Source organism: Peromyscus maniculatus, chromosome 11 (assembly GCF_049852395.1).
Source record: "Peromyscus maniculatus bairdii isolate BWxNUB_F1_BW_parent chromosome 11, HU_Pman_BW_mat_3.1, whole genome shotgun sequence".
Classification (NCBI taxonomy): domain Eukaryota; kingdom Metazoa; phylum Chordata; class Mammalia; order Rodentia; family Cricetidae; genus Peromyscus; species Peromyscus maniculatus.
In genome coordinates, this window is record NC_134862.1 from 61571880 (window position 1) to 61596927 (window position 25048).

Below are 25048 nucleotides of genomic sequence, written 5' to 3' on the forward strand. Positions count from 1 at the left end.
TGGCGGGAACTTCGAAGACAACACGGAGGAAGGGAAAGGCAGGAGACCACACAGGACGCTGCTGACTGGAGGACCTCTGGGAGTCTCTGGATGAATCCCAGCTTCGGAACACTTGGGCATCCTCTCACTGACCCACAGGAACTCAAGTCAGGCAGAAGAAAAGTGTCCAGAAGCCAACCTTGACTCAGGAGAACGCCATGCACACAGCAGCCAGCCGCTGTCTGGAACACTAAGTGAAGCCCGGGAAGGCTTTGCCCCGCGTCCCACAGACCAAACAGGGCTGTTTTGAAGCACCCTGAATAATGTCTTCCATGGAAGACACTCCCACCTCCCAGGTCTGACAAAGAACTGGGTCATGGTCACCTAGCCTACCTTGGAAAAGTCTGGTTCCCGCTGTGAAGTTAGTTACTGGAGGGAATGGCATAAGTCACAGAAAAAAAAAAAAGGACAGGAACATATCTAGGCACCCTCTGTTTGAAGAAACAGAAGCTGGGATCCTTGAGTAAATTTACCACAGTCTGAGAACCCCTAAATTACATGTATAAGATTGTTATTAGCACTTTTTTCTAAAGAACAATTCCAGTGTTAGCAAGTAGACTTGTGTATGTTGGAGGGGGGAGAATATACATATAAGTATGGGTGAGGTATATATATGTAACGTATGCACTTATATGTGTGCAGACGCATGCACGCATGCATGTATACAGGGGCCAGAGAGGGGGAGGGCTGGGGGCAGGGGGGGCATCCTCCACCACTCTCTGCCTTACTTCCTTTAGACAGGGTTTCTCCATGAACCTGGAGCTGGGCTGGTAGCCAGTCCCAGCAATCCTCCTGTCTCTGCACCCTATAGCACAGAGGTTATAGGTGGGGTGACCACTCCTGATGTTTTAGGTGGAGGTTTGGGATTCACACTCAGGTTCTTGGACTTGTGCAGCAAGTGCTCTGACCCACTGAGTCATCTCCGGAACCTCTTAGGAGACTCTTCAAGGGATCTGTGATCAACTTTTTCTACCAATTGCTAGAAAGTGGTCAAAACTGCTGCTTCAGATTATGAGTTAAATTGAAAACTTTTCAGTTACCACTCAGAATCTATCCACATTGTCTTTCAAGTCCTTATCAGTTTTCTAATTTCCAAATATATACATCCTTTAAAAAGAATCCTTCAGAGTAATTCACTCTTCCAGGTTTTTTTTTTTAAAGGTAACTGTATACTAAACACCACATGTCCCATTCGCTAAGTGGGGAAGAAAAGCAGAAAGGCCCAGCTCAGCTTAGAGGAAACATGTTTGTCTCTTAGGTCTTAGAAAACCTACCAAAGGAAGAGAAAGCCAGCCTTGCCACAATCTGAGGCAAAGCCCCGACAGTGTCCTCCAGTGTCGATGTTAGCAGAACCTCACCATCATCCCATAAAGCAGGGCTCTGCTCCCCCCACGTTCCCACGGTTCAGCCAAGTAAGAGGCAGGTCAGCTTGGAAGAAGAAAAAAAAAATCAGTCCAGTTACCAAAGACAATCAAAGCAGCCAGGAGGAGAAACTTGACTTCCGGTTTCCCTCGTGTGATTGTGGCTGGAGGTAATTCTAAAACGGTACCGGATTAAAGTTGTCTGGTTAACCCAAAGCAACTGGCGCAGTTACAGGGAGAAAACAGCAACCGTTCATGCGGCCCTGAGCAGGACAAAGGGGAGCGCAGACACCGGCCCCCGGCATCCGTGAGCCCAGGGGTAAGAGACTCGAAGAGAAACTCTCCCTAAGTTGTCCTTGTCTCTCAGCTATTGCCACTGTAACGAGCTGCCACCAATTCAAAGGCTTCCAACACCTGACTGTTCAATGGTTAACATTAGTCTGAAGTCTAACATGGGTCTCGGGAACTGAGAAGCAAGCTGCCATTCAGACCGTGTTCCTTTCTACATGCCCTAAGAAAGAATCAGCTTAGCTGCCTCTCCTCGGGGCTCGTGGCCTCCTTCCTCCCTCCATCTCTCTGCCTGCCATTGATGGACGCGTAAATCACAAAGGTTTGCCTTTTATTGTTCTATGAACTAAATCGTTCTCCATCCTAGAAAACATGAAGCAGGCTGGGCGGTGGTGGCGCACGCCTTTAATCCCAGCACTTGGGAGACAGAGGCAGGAGGATCTCTGTGAGTTTGAGGCCAGCCTGGGCTACAGAGTGAGTTCCAGGACAGGCTCCAAAACTACACAGAGAAACCCTGTCTCGAAAATAATAAAAAAAAGAAAGGAAGGAAGGAAGGAAGGAAGGAAGGAAGGAAGGAAGGAAGGAAGGAAGGAAGGAAGGAAGGAAGGAAGGAAGGAAGGAGAAAACATGAAGCAGTAGACGAACCCTTCATAAAAGATGTACCTGCAATTTTTTCATTCTCACTTTCAATGCCACAGACACTTTGATGCCCACAGTTTCCTGAGGTCCTCGTCATTTATACTTCCCAATAACCTCATCATTCTCACAGTCACAGGACAGAAACTCAACCTCAGCTCAACGCCTCTCATCAACGTGCCATTCTGCTTTCTCTTTAAGTCAGAACACATCCGAAGGCTTTAACTTTGCCCAAGGAGTCATCGAAATCCAGACCTAGATATTTAAACCTATCTACTATTAAAAAAGAATCTTTAAAAACAGAAATGTCCTTCATTTACTAAGAAACCGTCATCCTCATCAAGATATCCAGGATATCTGCAGTTTAAGCTAGAAAAGAAACAAAGTGATGTTAAGATTTCCCGAAAGTTTCTGCACTAGATCAATGGGACGAGCACCCAGAAGCCAGCAGGCCATTACATCGCAACATCTTCATACATAGGAGGAAACCTCATCGGGACCCTTGTTTACTTCTTCCCACCTGCCCTGTGGGAGCTCAGGGGAGAGTTCCTAAAGCCAATAGCCTTGAACACTAGCAATCTTAAGACGGCAGAGGGACAGAAAACTCGTGAGTGTGCTGTAAGAAGCTTAAATCTGAGTACCTCCAGCACCTGCTTCCTACAGCTCTCCCTGAGGAGAGCCTCTTCCCCTTGACCTGGAAGAACAGAGGGACAATGCTGGAAACCTCCTCCTGAAGGAACGATAGCAAAGCAATCCCTTGCCTTCTCTGGGCGCCACACGCCAGCATGAATCTAAGCCTCTGTCACATAGACACTGAGGGACGCTTAAAAGTACGGCAGAGTGCAAAGTGGAAACCAACCTAAGATTTTTTATTCTCATGCCCCACCCCAGCATTGTACATGTGCCTAACACACAAATCTCATGGTTGAAAGAAAGAAAGGTCACTTTAAAAAAAAAAAAAAAAAATTTAAAACTCCAGCTGAAGGAAGTAATTTGGGCCTAAGAAAAAAACCCTCCAAAGAAAATTTAAAACATCTTGGTGGGAGGGGGTCGAGACGGGGTCCCAGTCTGTATCCCAGGCTAGCCTCAAATGTACAGTGATCCTCCTGCCTCAGCCTCCAAAGTGCTGGACTTCTAGGCATGAGGGTCACGGCAGTTTTAATTATAGCACATCTTTCTGTATGTTGGCTTGCTGAGTGTCGCTCTCTACCAGCACACATTACAAATTCAAGACGCTGGGGACCGCGGCAAGGTCCACCACCATCGCTCACACACCGGCTTATGAGTACTTGGTCTTCAACGGCGATAAGTAAGGCTGGAGTTGACAACTGAGAGGACGGGCGGCGTAGAGAACTGCTCCCAAGTTTGTGCAGGGGGCAGCGTCAGAAAATGGACTGAGGAAGCCGTGAGGAGGATGACTGAGAAGGGTTCCCCAGTCACCCCTGCTTTCGGAGTCAGCATGGGAGGTGCTGGGCACACCGGGAGAGAGGGTCTGAAGTACACCGTGGTGGCTCTAATCCCCTCTGCTGTTTGCTGACTGACTGCTTCTGAGGCTCGGGTTTCCCGTTTGTAAACAATTATGATGAATAAATGGTAGGAGATAAAGTCTGGAAACACACGGCAGGCAAGCTGATATGGGAAGAAGAAATTCATTCAAAGACCTACTGATCAACCTTGTCTCTGTGACATAAACAAAACTATCGCCTTAGAGTATAGGTTTATGGAGGGCTTCAACCTTTAAAATTCCCACGAGTTCTCCTCTGAGGGAATTCAGTTGCTGTGCAGGAGAATTTGATGCTTTCCACGCTGACCTGAGGGCCAAAAACGGCTTGGCCGGGGTTTCTGGAGACCTGGCTCTCCCTGTTCCCCATTTTGCTAACTTAGTTATCAGAGAAAGTGAGTGTCTGAGAACACAGCAGGATCCACAGCTCTGTAGGACGTTCCCCGCCCTCACTGAAGATTGCTCGCTGAAGCGGGCCTCCCCAGCATTGGAGGTGAGGCATTTTCGGTGGTATCTGCTCCCTACTTCTTTAGACAGGGGAGTGGCAAGATCAGACTGTTTTGAGTGATGTGTATGCCTGACATTAGAGAAAATAAAATCTCAAAGCCCCAACACAGTCAAACCCCAATGAAGTAACTTCCTCTTGGGTGAAAAGGAAGCAAGGAAATCCAGAGTCAAGTCTGGGACACAGCAAAAGCACAGCAAACAGGAGCCCTTGTGAGGCTCCCATCACCCCAACAGAGGATAGCCTAACATGCAGTTAGCTGTTCATGACTTCAGACCACTGTCTATTTGTCAATCACACAGACCCGTATTAGAAAAGGGAAAAAAATAGAACTATGAAAAGATTAAAAAGAAATCCCAGAAAATAAACACTTCCCTACATGAAAAACAACTGAAGTCTTAAGGGAAATCAAAGCTCAACTTCAAATAAGCCATGCTCTGGTGGGAAATAAACAATGCAACATCTGTGTGCGTCTATTCTGGTCTGGTTATTAATGGCTTAGCACATACTGCAATCAGCTTCCCGTGTTCCTTCTCCGTCCACAGTAGACAGCAAAGGAAACACCTTATAAATTCTACCGGAGGCTCCCAAAGGAGTCTCCCAGCCGACGGGTAGGAAAACGGTATTTCAAATGCTCATCTTCAGAACAGGTGAGCCTGGACAATCAATTGCTTCCTCTTCGTCATAAGCACTAAAAATCCTAACAGCCAATTTAGGAGCACAGCATTTCACCGAATTACAGTTGGCTTTCTGCGGAGACTTGAAACATGGCCACAAGAATTCAGTGTGAGCAAGAAATGGACTGAGGAAGAAATATTCCTGTTAAGGTTGGCACACACAGAGACAAGGTTAAATTTCTGCAGAGAAAGCAAAATAAGTGGGGTTTATTTCTCTGAGCTCCTACACCAGCACATATTAGAGTTCTATTTTATACCACCGAGTACGATGATTGACTTAGTCCGTGTGTGACAACCTTCTCTTGTGTAGGAAAATATTAAGTCCTGAAGGGTGGATCTAAGTCTGATGGGACTGGCCTTTGCAATCTGAGGGATCCTCCGAAGGAAAAGGAATACAAAATTAAGAATACAGACAGCATCATGGGGAGATTCCTGCAGGTGAAGGGCTCCAGAGCTTAAGCACCAGCCGCTTCATAGTACTCCATTTCTGAACCACCTCAGGGCAGAAGCTAAGTCGTTTATATCCGATATATGATGTCTTGCAGAGTGCTTTCCTCGTATTACATTGCACAGGTATTCAGCACGTAATCCTCTCATTTCAGAAACAAGCAACCGATTGAACTATGAGATCACACTCGAAGCCAGCCGTAAGCCTACCCACATGCTGCAGACTAAATCATTAGTCTCCATTTAGCTATACTTCAACTGATAGTTTGAGTTCAGTGCGACCTGAATGCAGACTGGATCTAATCATTGCTATGCAGTTAGTGTTTGGAAAAAAAAAAAATCCCAATTTGTCTATCCATAGAACAATGAAAATACATAAAAAAAAAATCATCAGATAAAAGTCATAGACTAAACACTCTAATTCCTGGTGTGTGTGTCCAGTCTTTAAGACAGACAGCTGGAGCTTATGTGTACTCCTCTACGCACTGGGGACATCTGTGGGCTATTATCAGTGAAGTTACCTCCTGTGGAGAAGAGGTCACCGATTTCAAAGTGACCTTGTAAGGGATTTTCATTTCCGCACACTGCCTGCCAACAGTTACCAGGCTTCATTTTTTTACAGCTACGAAGTATTAGAAAGAGAAAATTCACATAATTCTCCAATTTCTACTTACAGATATGAACGATTATATAAGAACCACAATAAAAAATGAATCACCAAACTCATATGTTATTCCAGGATTAATATTTTCTCAAGTCCTGTCATGCAGAAAATGGCTCAGCTCCTTATGCTGTAGTACATGACACATGGCCACATCAGTATACCATAAAGAATATATGCTCCGTGAGTGTCCCTGAATGGGAGAGCAGCTTTGCTCCACTGCACATGCCCACCAGGACACACTCAACTGCACACCCCCACCATGACACACTCAACTGCACAACCCCACCAGGACACACTCAACTGCACATCCCCACCATGACACACTCAACTGCACAACCCCACCAGGACACACTCAACTGCACATGCCCACCAGGACACACTCAACTGCACACCCCCACCATGACACACTCAACTGCACAACCCCACCAGGACACACTCAACTGCACATCCCCACCATGACACACTCAACTGCACACCCCCACCAGGACACACTCAACTGCACATCCCCACCATGACACACTCAACTGCACATCCCCACCATGACACACTCAACTGCACATGCCCACCAGGACACACTCAACTGCACAACCCCACCAGGACACACTCAACTGCACAACCCCACCATGGCACACTCAACTGTACATCCCCACCAGGACACACTCAACTGCACATCCCCACCATGATACACTCAACTGCACATGCCCACCAGGACACACTCAACTGCATACCCCCACCATGGCACACTCAACTGTACAACCCATCAGGACACACTCAACTGCACATCCCCACCATGGCACACTCAACTGCACATGCCCACCAGGACACACTCAACTGCACAACACCACCAGGACACACTCAACTGCACAACCCCACCAGGACACACTCAACTGCACAACCCCACCAGGACACACTCAACTGCACACCCCCACCATGGCACACTCAACTGCACATATCCCCACCAGGACACACTCAACTGCACATATCCCCACCATGACATACTCAACTGCACATCCCCACCAGGACACACTCAACTGCACATCCCCACCATGACATACTCAACTGCACATCCCCACCATGGCACACTCAACTGCACAACCCCACCAGGACACACTCAACTGCACATCCCCACCATGACACACTCAACTGCACATCCCCACCATGACACACTCAACTGCACATCCCCACCAGGACACACTCAACTGCACATCCCCACCAGGACACACTCAACTGCACATCTCCACCAGGACACACTTAACTGCACATCCCCACCAGGACACACTGTGACAGCAGCAGAGCCAAGTGACCACAGAATGAAACATCTGAGACTCTGATAAAAAAAACAGACCTTTTTCCTTCATAAGTTGATTATGATAGCTATGTGTCATAGTGACAGGAAGCTAACAAATACTTTGAGGACAAATCTATTCTTGTCAATAACCATAACCTAGGAAAGAAAGTTATTTATTCAAAGCCTTTCTGAAGACAGACAGAACTATTACATAAAATAGTTATACATCAGTATTTAATGAACAGATGTTAAAAGCAAAGAACAAATTAGAAAAAAATATTTCCAACACAATTATAAGCAAAAAACCCCAATTCCTTTAATATACAAAGAATTACAATTAGATGATTAATAATTAGATTAAGATAGTTCAAAGGGAAAGAGTATAGGATAGGAAAAGAGGTCACACAAAACAAATGATCAGTAAGTATCTTTTGAAATAGCAAACTCTACTTGTAAACACAAGAAGCAGGCAACCCAAAACAACCTGTCAACAATCCAATCATAGTAAAGATAGCTCAGCTGAAGAGACAGACATCACCAGCTGGGGAATGTTGCCTGTGGTAAGATGCTCAGAGCAGCAGTGTGGCTGGTGCAACCTTCTGGAGGCCAATCTGGCAGGCTTCTAAAACTCTACATCTTGGTGCATTAGTTACTCTAGTATGAGATTATCCTATCAGAGTCTCAAGAAACATCCAGAAACTATGCGTGTGCATAAAAATGTTCCTTGTGGTACTGTGCTCACAAATTCTTAAAAAGAATTTTAAAAACTAGAAAGTGCTTAATTCTCTGTCTATGAAATTATCAACTCAGCAAGTATTAGAAAGCCATCAAAAAAGAAGCCAGAAAATCCACCTATATGTGCTTATTTTGAAATAGTAACTTACATTTCTTGAACCTTCAATATGCCAGCCACTATTATCAGCCTTTTACATGTGCTGATTCACTGAACAAACAAAAATATTTCCAAAAATGCATAAATATGTAAAAATGAAAATTGTAGGCTACATTGTATACTCTGCTTCACTCAGTTTAAATGATGTATGTGCTATAAATCTATATAAGAGCTGGGTGGTGGTGGCGCATGCCTTTAATCCCAGCACTTGGGAGGCAGAGCCAGCAGATCCCTGTGAGTCTGAGGCCAGCCTGGTATACAAAGCGAGATCCAGGACAGGCACCAAAACTATACAGAGAAACCCTGTCTTGAAAAAAAAAAAAAAAAAATCTATATAAGGAGGAAGTGCTGCTACTGCTAGGCCTAGTACCCTCTTACAATGTACTCAATAAACACTTCTAATAAATAAATAAGCCTATAAAGACAATATATGACACATTGTATATTAAGGATATATATGTATATATATAAATTTTGGGGAAGAATGAAAAACAATCACCATGTTTCAATGGAACTAGGAAACCAAGAGAAAAGGAAATTTCATTTTTTGCTTTTATAATTTTCTGAATTGTGTGAACTTTCACCACATATATGGATTACTTCTATTTTTAATTGTTAATATTATATTATTTGCCTATTTAGACAGTGGTTTATTTAATTTTGTTCTTTGTACTAATATTTATATTTTAAAACCTAGTAAGTGTTACTTGAGAAAAATGCAATTTGAGAGAACTTTAATATTCCTTTTCATACCTTCCATAGTATAGGAATTTTTAATACTTTCAACATAATTGCATACACCTTTAAAATTAAGCACACATGTACACATACAAACCCACATATATAACGAGCCTAACAAAAAAGCATTGGCTCCCACTTCCTTAGGCAGGAAACCCCAGACTATAAGGATCTGAGTGAGGAGTCTCATGATTCTAAAATAATTGTTTAGCTGACAGTTTTCTTTTTTCAGAATCAAGTCAACACAACAATATATTTATAAAATGTCTAAGTTCTTATAAATAAAACAAAAGTAAGGGGGAGACCAAAAGATGTGTCCATATGTGAGTCACAGTGTACAGTGCTCAGGTACACAGGCTCTTCACCGACATGGAGCATGGACGTCACCATACATGTCTGTAACACTGAATACAACGTGAGTGTTGATAAGACTGTCACTGCCAAAGCCCCGACTCATCAGCTGCTTCCTCCGGATCCAGGATGGAGCTATACTTCATACCTATGAGCACACTCGGTCCCCAGAACAAGGAGATTACTGGCTGGTTGTGTACTTGTACAGAAATTATAAAAATTGAAGGTTAATCCGTATCAAATTTGAAATTAGGGGGGTGGCAACAGAAACTGAAATTTATAAATAGTTGACTATGTTTATAATACCTACTTTTAACTCTTCTATTGAAATTTTTTTTACATAGGTTTCAGCTATTGCTTGGTTTTCCTTTTGCTTCTGAGACAAAGCATTGTCATGTGGTCCGGGCTGGCCCAGCTTCCTGAGTACCAAGATAAGAAGCATGTACCACCATACCCAGCCTTATGAACTTTCTGAATGAGATTTCCTTAGCCTGGAAACAGACCACATAGTTGACTCCCGCATGCCACTAGCTCCAGAGGCTGGTCTTTTTGGCCCCTCTCCTTACTCCTCCTTCCGGCCTTCCCAGCGCCCTTGACACTGAGCCATACTGTGCCCGGGTGCAGCCTTAGGCTGGCTTCGGCGCTCACCCTTTCACCTTACCTGTCCAGCAGCAGCTCCAGCACTTCCTTAGTCGAGGCAAAGCCTCTGTAGGTCGACAGGAAGATGCTGATGTAGGTAAAGTCATTGTCCCCGAAAGCCGTCAGCAGATTCTCCACAAGCTTCTCCAGAGTGCCAGCTTTGATGGTCCTGATCTTACAGGTCTCATATTGACTGACTGTGTGACCTGGAGGCAGCTGGTCCCCTTCAACCTATGGGACAAATCCATGGTTAGTATACTGAAAATGCTGTAATAGCTAAAGTCAGTGATTCCACATACTCTCATACAACTTTGAATGTCCCATAAAGAAGTGTGCTCTCCTGTGAGCACAGTGTGGCAGAACAGTGACCATGGAGGCAAGTGTGTGGAGACAGCTTCTCTTTCTCTCTGAAGAAAGAGAGATTATTACTTCATAGCTATCCAGCAGCTTCTCCTTCCATCCCTAGTTACAGCAAGGTGCTGGAAATACTTTATCAAAGCCGTTTTCTATCGCCCGAATAGAGTTTAGCAAATGTCAGCTATTAGATCCTCTTCGTACTGTTAAAGTCTTCAAACTCATTTTTAAAGACAGTGCCTACCAGGGTATGCCAGAAGAGTCAACACATAATGGTTTTGGAAAGCTGACTGATTTAAAATTATATATAATTTTCACACACATACATACACACAAATATATACATATAATGCATAGGGTTTGTATGAGCTAGCTGACATCATGGTCACAGCCTGAAAAATCAGCAATGGTGGAAGTCTGTTTCCAATGGTACAATATGGAGATCTCACCATGATCTAACAGTCTTCAGTTCATAGACAGCAATGTACAGTCTACTTTCATACCACCACCACCAGCAGCCAAGAGAACTGGGTGAGAAACAGCCGTCCTGTGCAGCATGGAGCCCTCCCAGGGGAACAACGGAAAGGGTGGTAGGTGCACAGCCCTGCCCTCGGGAAATTTGCAAACACAGAGAGTATGTGCTTATGAGAAACAGCTAGCACAGAAAAGCAGATGTACAGTATCAGTAGGTGTCATTGTATATTAATACACATAAACCATAATGTGGAAAGATCGGTGATAAAATGTGAAGGGCTTGAAAACTGAGGATGAGCGAAGAGAATCAAACTTGAGAAAAATAAGGGTGTGCCTTGCATTCTCAGTAACTCTGTGCCTAGCTAATTACAAGCAGATGTCATTTCCAAGTTGAACTCCTTCGTGGGTGCTAAAGGAACTGACCTACAAGAGTTCTACAATAAATCCGTTTCCAAAGCAAATAATTATTCTCATTGGTGCAAAGATTCTCATTGGTGCAAAGAACTACCAGGCAATTTGTCTGAACTATAAATTGAATTACTTAGGCTAGGTTGCCTAAAGTCCTAAACTGAAATAGTCCTACAGAAATCACAGTGACAAAAGAGACAGGCGTCTCTAATGACGACTGTGGCTCCTGAGTTCTGCATTTGCTTTTCCTTCGCCTGCCCTGTCAGAAGTTCAACTGCAGGAAGGAATTAACCCAGGGATTGCTTTCAGAGAGACCCGCATGGCAGCACCCACGTTAGGTTAGAACAGCTCAATGTCGTTCTAACTGCTGATGGGAACTGACGGGAGGGCTACGATGTAAGCGGTGCATGGCTGTTTCCTTATTTCATTTTTTAAGTTTTCTGAGGATGAGGCTGGAGAGATGGCTCAGCAGCTCATGCTTCCTACTCGGCCGGAAAACTCAAGTTCAGTTCCCAGAACCCATGCCAGGCAGCTCACGAGGGCCTGTAACTTGGGCTCTAGGGGATCTGGTATTTTCTTCTGACTTTTTTGGGCATAAACACACATGTGGCACACATGCATGCATGTGCATGCAAACACATATATACACATAAATAAAAGGTTTAAGAAAGAAAAATGTCCAAGGACAAAGGTCTCCTTTAGGGCTCGTAGGACTGTTGGCTCTGATCAAGGCCTAGGCGCTGTTCTTTTCCACTCTGTATGGTGTTACTGAGGGCTAAGCCATAGTGTCCATCTGTCCCACAGAAGTTCCAATTCACTTAGAGCAGAAACAATGAGTGAAAGATGGATGTCTCAAACTTTAATCACATTTTTAATTACTAGGTACCAGCACTACTTTGAGTATGCACTGTAAAACATTAGGTTGTTTTGCATTGTTTTGCTTTAAGAGAAGGTTTTGTGTCAATTTTGGAGACTACAGAGTTCAATAAAGTCAAAGACATTCCTTCATTGCTGACTTTCTTAGGCTTCAATGTGTCCACATATGACGTTAAACTCTAGCAAGTAGGTATGATACACATTCCCGTGTCCATCCCCTTTATTCTAAAAACATCTTACACAACTTCAGAATAAACTACAAGGTACCACTTCCTACTTTAAGAAAGAAAAATATAAGTGAAGACATTATAAAATACAATGCTAATTAGCCAGGACTATGGCTCACACTGATCCACCCAGTCATCCACAGGTTGAGGCAAAAGAATTCAAGGCCAGCCTGAGCTACACAGTAAATTCCAGGTCAGCTTGTAATACAAAATGAGACCCTTTTTCAATACACAGATAAATAAATTAACAGTAAAAATAAAATTTTAAATACAATAAAAAACATTTATCTAAAAACATCTATATCTCTTTAATCTCTTCCTTCCTTCCTTCCTTTCTTTCTTTTTTCATTTTTCGAGACAAAGTTTCTCCATGTAACAGCTCTGGTTGTCCTGGATCTCACTCTGTAGACCAGGCTGGCCTCAAACTTAGAGAGATCTGCCTGGCTCTGCCTCCCAAGTGCTGGATTAAAGGCGTGCGCCACCACTGCCCGACCTCTTTGATCTCTTTCTTAATGTAATACTAAAATGTAAGGATGTTTTGTAGGTTTTGCTTTGTACTTCAAAGACTCTGTCAAAATAATTACCTGCCTACACAATAATGCAGTAGTTGTTAAAAAAGCATTCAATGCCAGTGTTCCTGGCATGAGGCACAGCCTCTTCATTGGGAGGAAAGGTCAGGCTCTAATTTTAAATTAAGCTTCCTTACTTTGTGGTAATGCCAGGGCTCCCTTACCAAGCAGTTTTGTGAGTTGATGAGTCTTACCTTACTTTGGAATGCAAACTCCACTCAAAAACTAGACTTTTCTTATTGAAAGTAGTGATGGCTTAAAAGAACTAATTTTTCACTGATATTGATATGGCCAAGAATTCAAACATGGAGAAAAGTGCTTGTCAGAGAATGTGACCACATGGTCCCCACAGAGAGCAGATCTGGCAAGCCGCCAAGCTGCTCCCTGAGGAACGGAATGGCTGCCCTAGCCAGCCTCCTCTTCTGTGTTTACTTCCTTTCCGTCTGTACGTGTGATTCTCCTTTGTGTCTTGACTGATTCCTGCTCCCTGGTGTTTCTTTCTGTGCGTCAGAGAGAAGCATGGTGACTTAAGGGACCGTCAATACAATGTGCTCAGTGCTCAGATCTAGAGGCTCATTTGTGAATGCAATGAGCAAGCCGCAGTATCATAAAATAAAGTACAGAGTTGTGTTGCTGGCTGGAACCATTCTTACAAAACTCAACAGTGAGTTTGGAGTGGTCCGTGCACTTGCTTAATGTTTCCTGTAGTTTCTATATTCTTAATGAATACCCTAAAGGCTGCTTGCTGTCACTGGACAGACCAGGATTTTGTTTTGCTTTGTTTCGAGGTGAGTTCTAACTGACCAATATTCAAACAGAGTATATTTTCACAAAACAAATAAATAAAAACTTAAAATTATCTGCTGATTATTGAAATCATTTTGAAATGAAATTGTACAGAAATGAGATGTAAAAATATATCCACTGGGCCGGCAAGATTGCTCATTGGTACAGGTGCTTGTCGTCAAGACTGACCACCTAATTTCAATTCTGGGAATTGACTCCCAGAAGTTGTCCTCTGACCTCCACAAGTGCACCATGGTGTACACACACACACACACTCTTTTAAATTCATCTGCCATATACCAGACTGGATAAACCAAAATGTTAAAGTTTAGTTTTCAGAGCAAAAGATTCTATAGGTCCATAATTCTTTAAAGAGACTTCAGAACCAATTTTTGTTTGTATTATCTTAATAACCTCTAATTGAAGTTTTAAAGGAACGGGTAGAACCCTTGGCAGACAAGCGTTTAATAAGTCAGACTTGGAAAGCCAGACAAGGAGGCCTGAGTCTGCCCTGTGGGTTTAGCACGCTAACAGGAAACAGCTCAATCTGGGTTTAATCAGAACCCATGACTTTGCTGACAAGACCATGATACCAAGGCCACAAAAATGCTGCATGGCTGTTTTTTTGGTCAACTCTTTTGCTACCAGAGCTCAGCTTCTTCTAAGAGAGCACGCCTAATGCCCATGGCATAAATATCTATAATTCTGCCCAAGTAACCTAGCTGTATGTGCAAATTCCTAATTGTCAAAGCTCATGAAAACTCTGGATCCAGGACTGCAGGATCAACACCAGCTTCAGCATGGTGTGAACATCTACTTAAGTATGGACTCATTCTTTTGCTAGGCTAACACACCAGTTAAAGAATGCTGAACAAAATTTTAATTGCAGATGAACAATAAATAACTAAATAATTTGTGGGCATATAAGAAAGTCTCATGTGGTATTTGGGACCTACCCATACAACTTAAAAAAAATACTCCTTATTTTAAATGTAAATATGAGTTTCATAGATACATATATATGTATGTACTTATTTATGGGCAGGGTAAGTCAAGACATGTTTATGATTTGAAGTGAGCAAATCAGGATAATTAACATTTCTATCACAGCAAATATTATCACCTCTGCATGTTTCCAACCTTTATATTCCTCTCTAGTTGTTTTGAAGTGCATAATTAATACCATTGTCTAAGGTCCTAATTATACACCTTCTCATTAGCTGCCTCCCCTCCCCCTTCCTAACTTCTAAAACCTCCATTCTATCTGACATGACAACTTTTTAAACACCCACAACTGAGTGAGAACATGTAGCATTTGTCTGTCTGTGCTTGGCTTATTTCCTTTAACATAATGTCTCCAGTTCTGTCTATGTTACTGGAAGTAACAGCATCCTTTTAAGGATGGATAAGATTCCACTGTGTGCATATACACCATGCTTTTACAACTCACTCACCCACAATCCCACACCTTGACTAATGTAAATAGTGTTGCAGTAACAGAGGACCTCAGGTTTCTTTTTCGTGTAATTAAATTATTTCACATCCTCTGGAGATGTGTCCTTTGGTAGGATTGACTATATGGTTTTATATATATAATATAGTATTGATTACATTAAATTTCACATTGGTTTGTTTAGGAATTTCCATACTGATAGTGTGTCCCATACTTTTATTAGATGAGGTCAACAGTCCTTTGCTAGCAGCATGTAGTGAGCAGAGAGAGAATAGATACCTCTTCTATCTCGTCATCTAGTTATTCACTCACATATTAATGCAACAGTACCACCAGCCAGCGAAGCCTTACACTCTAAGCAGCCTTGCTGTTCAGTACAATAGAGGAAACACGAAGGAAGCCATGAGAACCACAGAAGCAGAAGGTACTGGTTCTCACCCATCGTAAGGCCACAGGGTCCATCCGCACAACTAAAGACAGGTTAACAGGCGAAACCTACAGCAAATTATCTATTCAAAGTCTTCCATGACCTGTGAGTCTTCAGAAAAGAAGGCTCAGGGAAAGCAGGGTGCTTGTGCTCACGATCAGTGAAGAATAGACAGCCATGTAGAAACTCAACTGGGCAACAGGGGCATGACCTGTGCAGCAGAGCAAGGGGTGGACCCAGCGCGGCCTGCCGGGACTCTTCCTGTAGAGTGCGATGTATTAGTTACTTTTCTACTGCTATGATAAGATGCCATGATCAAGGCAACTTGTAGGAGGAAGGCTCGGGTCCCAGAGGGTAAGAGTCCATCACCAGTGGGGTTGAGGTGGGGGACATTGCAGCAGGCAGATATACAAGTGGCTGGAGCAGCAACTGAATGCTCACATTCAAACTCTAAACCAGACTTAGAGGGAGAACATTGGAAACAGTGCATGGCTTTTGAAACCATAAAGCCCAGCCCCACCCCCACCCCCACCCCCCGCCCCCCACCCCCCAGCTCCCTACCCCTCCACCCCGTGACATACTTCCCCCAGCAAGGGCACACCTCCTAAACTCACCCCAGTCGCACCACCAACTAGGGACCAAGTATTCAGATTCCCAAGAATACGGGGAACATCTCATTCAAACCACCACATGTGTCTTCCTCTGGGTAGAGAGCAGAACCCCTTCTGGAATGAGGGTCCTAGCAGCTACTACCAGATGGTGTAGGTTGGGTATAATTTATTTATGGCCAAATTTTACACAGAAAGATGGTCTGAGCTTTGAGCAACAGTTTAGATCTTCCAACAGCTTTGGGGAAGAAGTGGTTTAGTGTCTGTTTGAGGAGATAAAAGAAGAAAAGTCAAAAGGTCAGCAAGGTCTCATTTTTACACCCCTGTCCTTCAGTTCAAAGCACCCAAAATGCCGAAGGACCTGCTTGGGGAGGTATCATTTTCTGAGTCCCAACATAACTCAATGTGAGTGCAATGTGGAGAGACAAACAGCGGTTCTTGGAAACACCAAGAGGGACCCAGTGTGCTGGAGGTGCCAGAAAAGGCTTCCTGAGTAGGCGGTGCCCACACTGTGACTGCACAATGTTGGCCGGGGCACAGCGGGCACAGAGCCCGGCATAAACAAAGTCATTAAGGAGAATGAAGGATGAGGGGGAGACAGTCGCAGAGGCAAATGTGACAGCGGATGATGGCTTGGCTAGATAGTCAGCTGAGGCCTGCTGGACCACAGAGGAGTTCGATGATGTCTACACCCTAGGGGTGGAGATGCCAGGGCCTCTAGGAAATGGGAAGCCAATGGGGAGGGTGTGCTCTGTCCGTAGTCAGAGAAATTGGTACTGAGGAATGAACTGATGAGGACCGCTTTAAAGCTAGGAAAATAACTGGTGAACTGTTGTACTGCAGAGGGGTATGCAGAAAGATCTTAACTGGTACAAAGCAAAGAGCTGATTAGAGAGAGAATGTTTAGGAAATAAAAAGAAAACCTTGAAGACTTGGTGGGTAATTATATGCAGAGGTAAAAGACCAAGGCAAAGGAAGAATCCGAGATAGTTACCAAATTTCTGCCATGGGTGATTGTGCACAAATAGTGTCACCCACCGTAAAAGAAAACAGAAGTGGGCTGTAGGAGAAGCACTAGGTCCTGCTTTAGAAACTACTGGACTTGAGGAACTGGGGACATGGCTCCTTTAAAGTTCCTGGGAAGCAAGCTCAACCACCTGAGTCTGAGTCTGGATCCCCAACACCCACTAAAAGCCGCCAGAACACATCCATAACCCTAGCATTGGGAGGTGGGTGGCAATGGGTGAATCCTTGGAGCATGCTGGCCAGCCACTCCAGCCAATGAGTGAGTTCCAGGTTCAGTGACCCTGTCTCAAAAAGTCAAGTGGAGAGAAGCTGAAGGCATTAAACTCTAGCCTACATATACCCATGCGTGCACCTGCGCGCGCGCACGTGTGCACGCGCGCACACACACATACACACACACACACAAAACACACACTACACATACAAACCTTATTAATTAACTGATTAATTAATTAAAAGTAGAAGTACACAACTTGAGTGGACCACCCTCTAAGGATTCGTATAGTGGTATGAACTAACTTAAAAACATCCAATTGACATCCAAGGGGCAGTTAAAAAAAAATCTAAAAGTGGGCCAGAGAGATGACTCAGGCATGAGCACTTGCTGCTCTTCCAGAAGACCCAAGTCCAGTTCCCAGCACCCACATCAGGTGGCTCACAACTGTCTCTAACTCCAGGTCTAGGGCATCTGATGCCTCTGGCCTCCTCGGACACCAATATACCCACATTCAGACACACGCGATCAGAACAATAAAAAGAAATCTCAAATGCGGGAAGAAGGTCCCAGAGAGAAATCTGTAACAAAAACTAGACAAGATTTACTCTTTCCGGGCAGTTATGTAAAACAGGAGTGACAGACTAAAGATGGCAATGAGCTGAATGTAAAAATACGGAGGAGAGGCTTCAAGAGGAGAGCCAGCAACCTGAGACGGGACACCTGCGCATGTGCCAAATTCTGTGACGGCATTTGTGGGCAGAGAACCCAGAAGAAATTCTCACCGCACTGCACATGTACACACGCACCAACATATGCACCTTCCATCATGCAAAGACACCGACGCCCAGCCAGCATGTACCACTTGTCAACCCTGCATATTCTTTCCTGACGCTAGTCAATGGCATCCTGTTAGTATGAACTCAACTATGCTGGGAATATGTTCATCAAACGTGACAAAACAGTGCTCTTGCAGAGCTGGTTTCTCAGCCTCCCACTGCCCAGGAGTCCTCAGAGTGTGTCCATGGCAGCTGACCCTTTTCACTTTGTGTCCACTCCAAGTGAAGTATTTTGTTGCCACTGTGGTCTCTGACCTTAGAGAAGACAGAAAACGATGCCTCTAGAATACGATAAAGAGGAGAGATGTGGAGGAGGAGACCTCAGCATGTCCTCAATAATGAATGCAATAAAAACAACCCCTCAGGCTTTGACCTTGCCCGAAGTCACCTGTCCGAATGAAGCCCCATGGCCAAGGTCTGCAATGAGTGTCCTTCATCTTCAGGAAAAATGCCACGGGAGTCTTAACAGCAAACAATAGCCAGCCTTTCTCACACAGAAACCCCATCCCCCTCCATCCTGTCTCAGTAGGGTTTCCTAGATCGCCCCCAGAGAGTCTAGGAACCTTCCCTGAGAAAACAGGAAGTTGTTTTTCCACAACAGACTACTTCTTCAACATTTCTAACACAAATTACTATTTCTGGACATCTTCTAAGGGTTCAGATTTTGCTGCGCAGCCCTGTCTCCCCTCTGTCTCTCTACTTATTTATCCATTTATTTTTCTTTTCTTGAAATCAGGTCTTGCTGCCCAGGCTGGCCTCGAACCCCTAGCACTCGAAGCGATCCTTCTGCCTCAGTGCTCCCAGCACCTGAGACTTGAGATGCTTGTGACTACTGCACCCTGCTGCTGTTTCTGCTTCTGAGGTCCATTTAGTGTAGAAACTAGAGCGAAACCTTAACGTTCCAATGTTCTGTCATCTACCTTCGGAAGAGAAATCGCCTGCTACCTTGAGAAGCTGAAGGATTTCGATCTGAACTAGGATGACCACTGCAGCTCTTCCTAAATAACATCGCACACGGTCCCACAGCGAGTAGTATTCAGAGTGAACTTCCCAAATCACAACCTTCCCCTTCCTTGTTCTCTCGCTTGGAGGTTCCAACGTCCAAAGTCTGCAGATGCTGGGGTCCCAGGTCCACAGGTGTCCTTGTTGTCTGGACTCTTGTCTGATTTGTGTAACCAATGTCTGTCTGTCTGTCTGTGTCAGCAGGAGGTAGTGAGCTTCAGTTTGACCTACTAGTCTTTGTGCATGAAGCCAGCTATGAATGGAAAGCCTTCTCCACAGCCCTGAGCTTTCCCACCAACCTATAAAGCCCACAAGCAGCTTCCAGGGGCTTGATCTCCTTGAAAGAGTTCTAAGTTCAGGTTCACAGATCCTAAGCTCGGGTGGAGAAAGAGCTGCCTGACATTCTCAAACTTAGAGTCATTAGCTTGACTCCTATTCTGTGTACCACCACATCAAGAAACCTCTCTTCCCATATTCCTATGGGATTAGTTCAATTTCAGCCAAACCAAGCATTTCCCACTATGAGGGGGCTGGAGGGATGGCTCAGTGGTTAAGAGCACTGATTGCTCTTCATGAGAATCCAGGTTGTTATTTCCAGCACCCACAGGGCTGCTAACAACCATCTGTGACTCCAGTTCCAGGAGATCTAACACCTTCATGACCTCCATGGGTACTGTAGACATGTGCACAGACATAAAGACAGAACATCCATACACATACAATAAAAATAAATAAATCTAAAAAGCAAAACAAAACCTTCAATGTCTCCCACTATTACTATCATCATTACTACCAAGCATTAAAAACCAAAACCCTAGGCTGGGGGGCAGGGTGGTTCAACTGGCAAAGTACTCCATGCAAACATGAGGACCTAGGTTCGGGGCCCTACTACCCACATAAAAAAGCTGGGAACTTCAGCACCTGTCTATTATAGAGAAAGTAGGATCCATGGGACCCAGAGGCAGAATAGGTGGGACAATGCAGCAGAATCAGAGAGCTTCATGTTCAATGAGGGAGGCCGTCTCAAAAACTAAGACATCCAGTGAATGAGAAAGACCTTTGCTTCCATATACACTAGCATACACAGGTTCATGAATATCCTGCCACACATGTACACATACACATGAACGAACACACACACACACACACACACACACACACACACACACACACACACACACACAGACAGAGATAGAGACAGAGACAGAGAGAGCAAAGCCCCATCATCAATCTGCCAGTGAAACCTTCACTCCCTTTTGGGATCCCCATCATGATTTGTACAGTTTGTTGTGGTGATATTGTGTTCCCCCAAGCATTGTGCACCCCAATAAACTTATCTGGGGTCAGAGAACAGAACAGCCACTAGATACAGAGGCTAGAAAATTGTGGCACACACACCTTTAATCTTAGCATTCCAAAGGCAGATCCGTCTGGATCTCTGTGAGTTCAAGGCCGCACTGGAAACAGCCAGGCATGGTGACTCATGCCTTTAATCCCAGGAAGTGATGGCAGGAAGCAGAAAGGTATATAAGGCGTGAGGACCAGGAATTAGAGTTGGTTAAGCTTTTAGGCTTTTGAGCAGCACAGTTCAGCTGAGATTGATTCTGGATGAGGACTGAGATGTAGTGGGTAGCCATTCCAACCTTGATCTGGAAGTTCCAACCCCCATTGAGGCTTTGGTAACTGTCACACATACAAGGCAGGGCCAAGAGAGGACCCTGAAGACCCAAGACCAAAATGTGTGGGCTCTCTTGGTTCCTGGGCCCTGGACGCTGGAGGTAAATCAAGCAGAGTTCTCCAGAGAACACTGCCGGACTGCGCCATGCCTTTCCCAGACCCTGCAACCTACCTATCCCTTCACTTAAGTTACGCCACTAAATAAACCTCCCTTTTAACTATGTGGAGTGGCCTTAATAATTTCACCAATACTGAGAGGCTTCCAGTCTGAGGAAACAGGATCAGCTGAGGAATTGGCAAGGTGAGGTAGCTGTGGCTTATTCTGCTTCTCTGATCTTCCAGCATTCACCCCAATACCTGGCTCCCAGGTTTGATTTTATTAATAAGAACTTCTAAGATTCTTGCTACAGTTTGTTTCTTTTCCTCTCCAATACAAAAAAAAAAAAATTAAAGTTGATGTGTGACTTAAAAATTCAAATATAAAATGCAGTTTTATAGTTCACACGAAGTTGTGGGATATGGGGGTCTCTGGCAAATCCTTTATTGCTAAGTACTGTGTTCACCATGAGTAATATCCTAGAGCATGGCTTCCTGACAGATAAACAGGGACCCTTCAAGCATATGATCAGACAATTGAATAGAGAACCTAATTTAATTTCTCTTGAGCACATCTCTTGGAAAGAGACACTACATTTTTCTTTTATTGAGTACTTCTCTCCTACACTTAATTCTAAGAAACTGCTTTTACGTTATAAAAGCAGAGGAAAAAAAGGGAGAGCTGGCGTGCACTGCTGAGCCCTCATTGTGAACCAAATGCCCAAGCTCTACAGCCACCCTTTACTGTAGGAATTTCACTACTTCATCAGTGTAGGTCAGCTCTACAGCCACCCTTTACTATAGGAATTTCACTACTTCATCAGTGTAGGTCAGCTCTATTTCCCCATCGTAATGTGTTGCCTAATAACACAAAACAATATGGTATTGTACACTAAGTCTCCAGATCTGAATACTGAAGAGTGTCAAAACCCAATACCCTAGAACCTACACACTTCAAATAACTCTTATAAGACAGCTATAACACTAGGTAACAAACACAAAGGTAAAAGATGCAAAGAACAAGGCTGCACATTACCAGCTGTCCACAAATAAAATACTGTATGTAATGCTAAAATCCTTTTAATTTTTCCTCTAGCCATACTACTTGCACTAAAACTTGAGTCTTGTCATTTCAAATGTTCTCCAATATTATTTTTAACTCCTTACATAGACTGAAATCATTAACACTCAAAAGTAATATGGCCTTAGCATTAATGGCCTTCTTTGGAGGAAAACAAGTCTCCTTCATTATTACATGTTCTTAGATAACTAAATCATGTCTAAGAAGGATGAACAACTTCACCAAAATGTGCAAGAAGAGTTAAGTGAGCAATGAGTGACTGCATGGAGAACTACTAAATCCTACAACAGTTAGGGGTCCCTAGGAAGGGACTCATGTTCTATCCCGTTTCGAAGTGAACTGATTTACCTACATGCCAGGTTTAAATCTACTCTTGAGTCAAAGATTTTTAGAGAATTAAAAAACAAAATAGTATTATGATTCAAAATAGGATAGAAGCAAAAAGGTAGATTTATAAAGTCTGATACTTAAGAAAGAAAAAGAAGAAGATAGAGTATTGAAAATATTGATGGATGGGGGAAACAGAGGTACAACTTCTCCAAATGAACAGACATTGAAAAAGCAAACAGTTTGTTCACTAAATATTAATGGTCAAAAATATACATGTAAAAAGGCAGGTGTCAGCTGTAAAGAAAAAGCTTATCTACCTAATAACATGCTCATCATTCCCATGGCTCATGACCCACTCTTGATGTCATTTAGTGCAGACAGTATTAAAATAGCCTCCACTGTGCAAGGAGCCTAAATGGAATGCTAAGGAAACCTCAGTATATGAAAGAAAGGAGGGGTTTCTGGTATTTAAAAATCTAATAGCCGGGCGGTGGTGGCGCACGCCTTTAATCCCAGCACTCGGGAGGCAGAGCCAGGCGGATCTCTGTGAGTTCGAGGCCAGCCTGGGCTACCAAGTAAGTCCCAGGAAAGGCGCAAAGCTACACAGAGAAACCCTGTCTCGAAAAACCAAAAAAAAAAAAAAAAAAAAAAAAAAAAAAAAAAAAAAATCTAATAGTACAGATTATAATATGAACTTTTTCCAGTTAATGACATGAAGGGATAAAGCTTAACACTTTATAATGCACAACAGACATTAAATAAATGCCAAGTGAATGCACAGAAACCCTAATGGGGAAAACTATAGAACCCTGAGATTCACTGATAAGGATTACAAGTATCAGAGTAAAATGGCAAGAAACTAGATTTTATTTCTAGGTCTAGACCCAAAGATCATTGAGAACTTGCTGGTGTTCTCTACACCTCTCAGCAGTGAGCTAATTTACAATTTGGTTGTTTTCATTTGCTCCTAAACACACTTAAGTCGATTAATCCATTCAACAAACATTTATTGAGTTTCTACTGCATGGTTGCTAGAAGTCATAGACAAAACAAAGAGCCAGACACGCTGCCAAGATATCACTCAGATAAGTGTGCCTCCTCTGCAAGTAAATAAGATGAAAGCAGATTCCTGGGCTCATCGCTGACTGGTGACTGCCTACGGCGCCCTATCCCACAGAGACAGACTTCAAGCTATCTGCGTCTGCGAGTTTTATGGGCACGTGCTAGGAATGCCAGAGATCTGTGGCTTGCTTCCTTGCCATATGCACACACAGAAAACAGGAACAGAGGGGGGCACAGCTCTTCCTAATCAGTCCTGTGCCACTGTGAGTAGTAACTGCAGACGGGACCCCTGGCCAGATGCATGTATATAGCAGCCCTGTATACTTATCTCTATAAAAAGCAGCATGCTTCTCTATGCTGTCTCTAGCAGCACCAGGAAACCAATCAATGGTTCTAGTATTCATTTATTCCCTTTAAACAAAGGCACCACTCAACTTTATAAAATACAAAAATTCAGAAGAAGGTTCCAACTCTCAATTACAGCAATGATAAGTTTCTACATTTAAAAAAATAGTTTAACTTTTTAAATTTTACCAAGAAGCAAAGCATAAAACTTGGGGGTTTACTTGTCTCCTCCCTCGAACACTACAGTCTTCAAGAGAATCACCTCAGGTTCTGGGGGACAAATCTGACTTCTGATCCTGTGTCCAGAAGCCCTAAAAGGAAGGTGATCATTCAGATAGCAAAAGGTGTGCTGGCTGCCACTTGAGAAACACGGTGTGACAATGTGAAAACAGGAAGAAAGAAGGCTCACTGAAGGGACAAAGAAGAAATTAACTAATGTGAGCTTACTTACTCTCATTTTTCTGGTCAGCAGACAAAGAACAACATCACCGAGTGTTCCCTAATTCACCTTGACATTAGGGAGATGGCTTTTCTAACCATGGGATAAAATTCCAAATATTGAGATTGAAAGCTCTGTAGTACATAAAGACTTTCCTGACATCCATGCCAACAGCCCAAGGCGGTTTCAAGAAGATCCTGGTGATCTCTCTTGGGTGTTTATGTTATGAAGTCGAGCGGGTTCTGTGACGGCTGAGGAAGGCTTTACGATCAGCCTGTGGGGCTGACCTCTGCCTTCACTTCTCTTCCCGCTGGTTGTCCGCCCTGTGGAAACGTTTCAGCACCTACTTCCTGTGGCGACCGCAGTACTGGCACTGTGAATGCTTTCCTGGAACTCATTGACCTTTCCCTCAAGAACAACAAAAGGTTAAAATGGTACTCACTGCTTGGCCCAATAAATCTGTTCTCGTCTAAGAAAAACGGACACTCATAAGAATATTGTGGGTATCTCATAATAACGTTATACAGCAGACACATCTAGTATTCCCTCTCTGCCACTGAGGAAACTGATGCCCAGAGAAGCCAAGCAGCTTGTCCCAGGTCACATGCTCAGTGGGTCTGGACTCAGACTTGTGCTTAGCCACAATACTATATCAGCACTTGTAAAACTCCCCTGTGGACCCACAGGCTCATCACTAGTTCCTCATCCTGTATTTAACACCAGCGCCCC

At 43.7% G+C, this 25048-nt stretch overlaps 1 protein-coding gene across 3 annotated transcripts in view; it reads right to left on the bottom strand.

The window, feature by feature from the left end:
* Positions 1 to 25048, bottom strand: part of Rgl1 (ral guanine nucleotide dissociation stimulator like 1) — a 255966-nt gene that overhangs the window by 63546 nt on the left and 167372 nt on the right. For all 3 annotated transcript variants that reach the window (XM_076547614.1, XM_076547615.1, XM_076547616.1), the window contains one exon: positions 10049 to 10257. In XM_076547614.1, coding sequence (XP_076403729.1) covers positions 10049 to 10257 — 209 coding nt within the window. The remainder of the gene's footprint in view (positions 1 to 10048; positions 10258 to 25048) is intronic.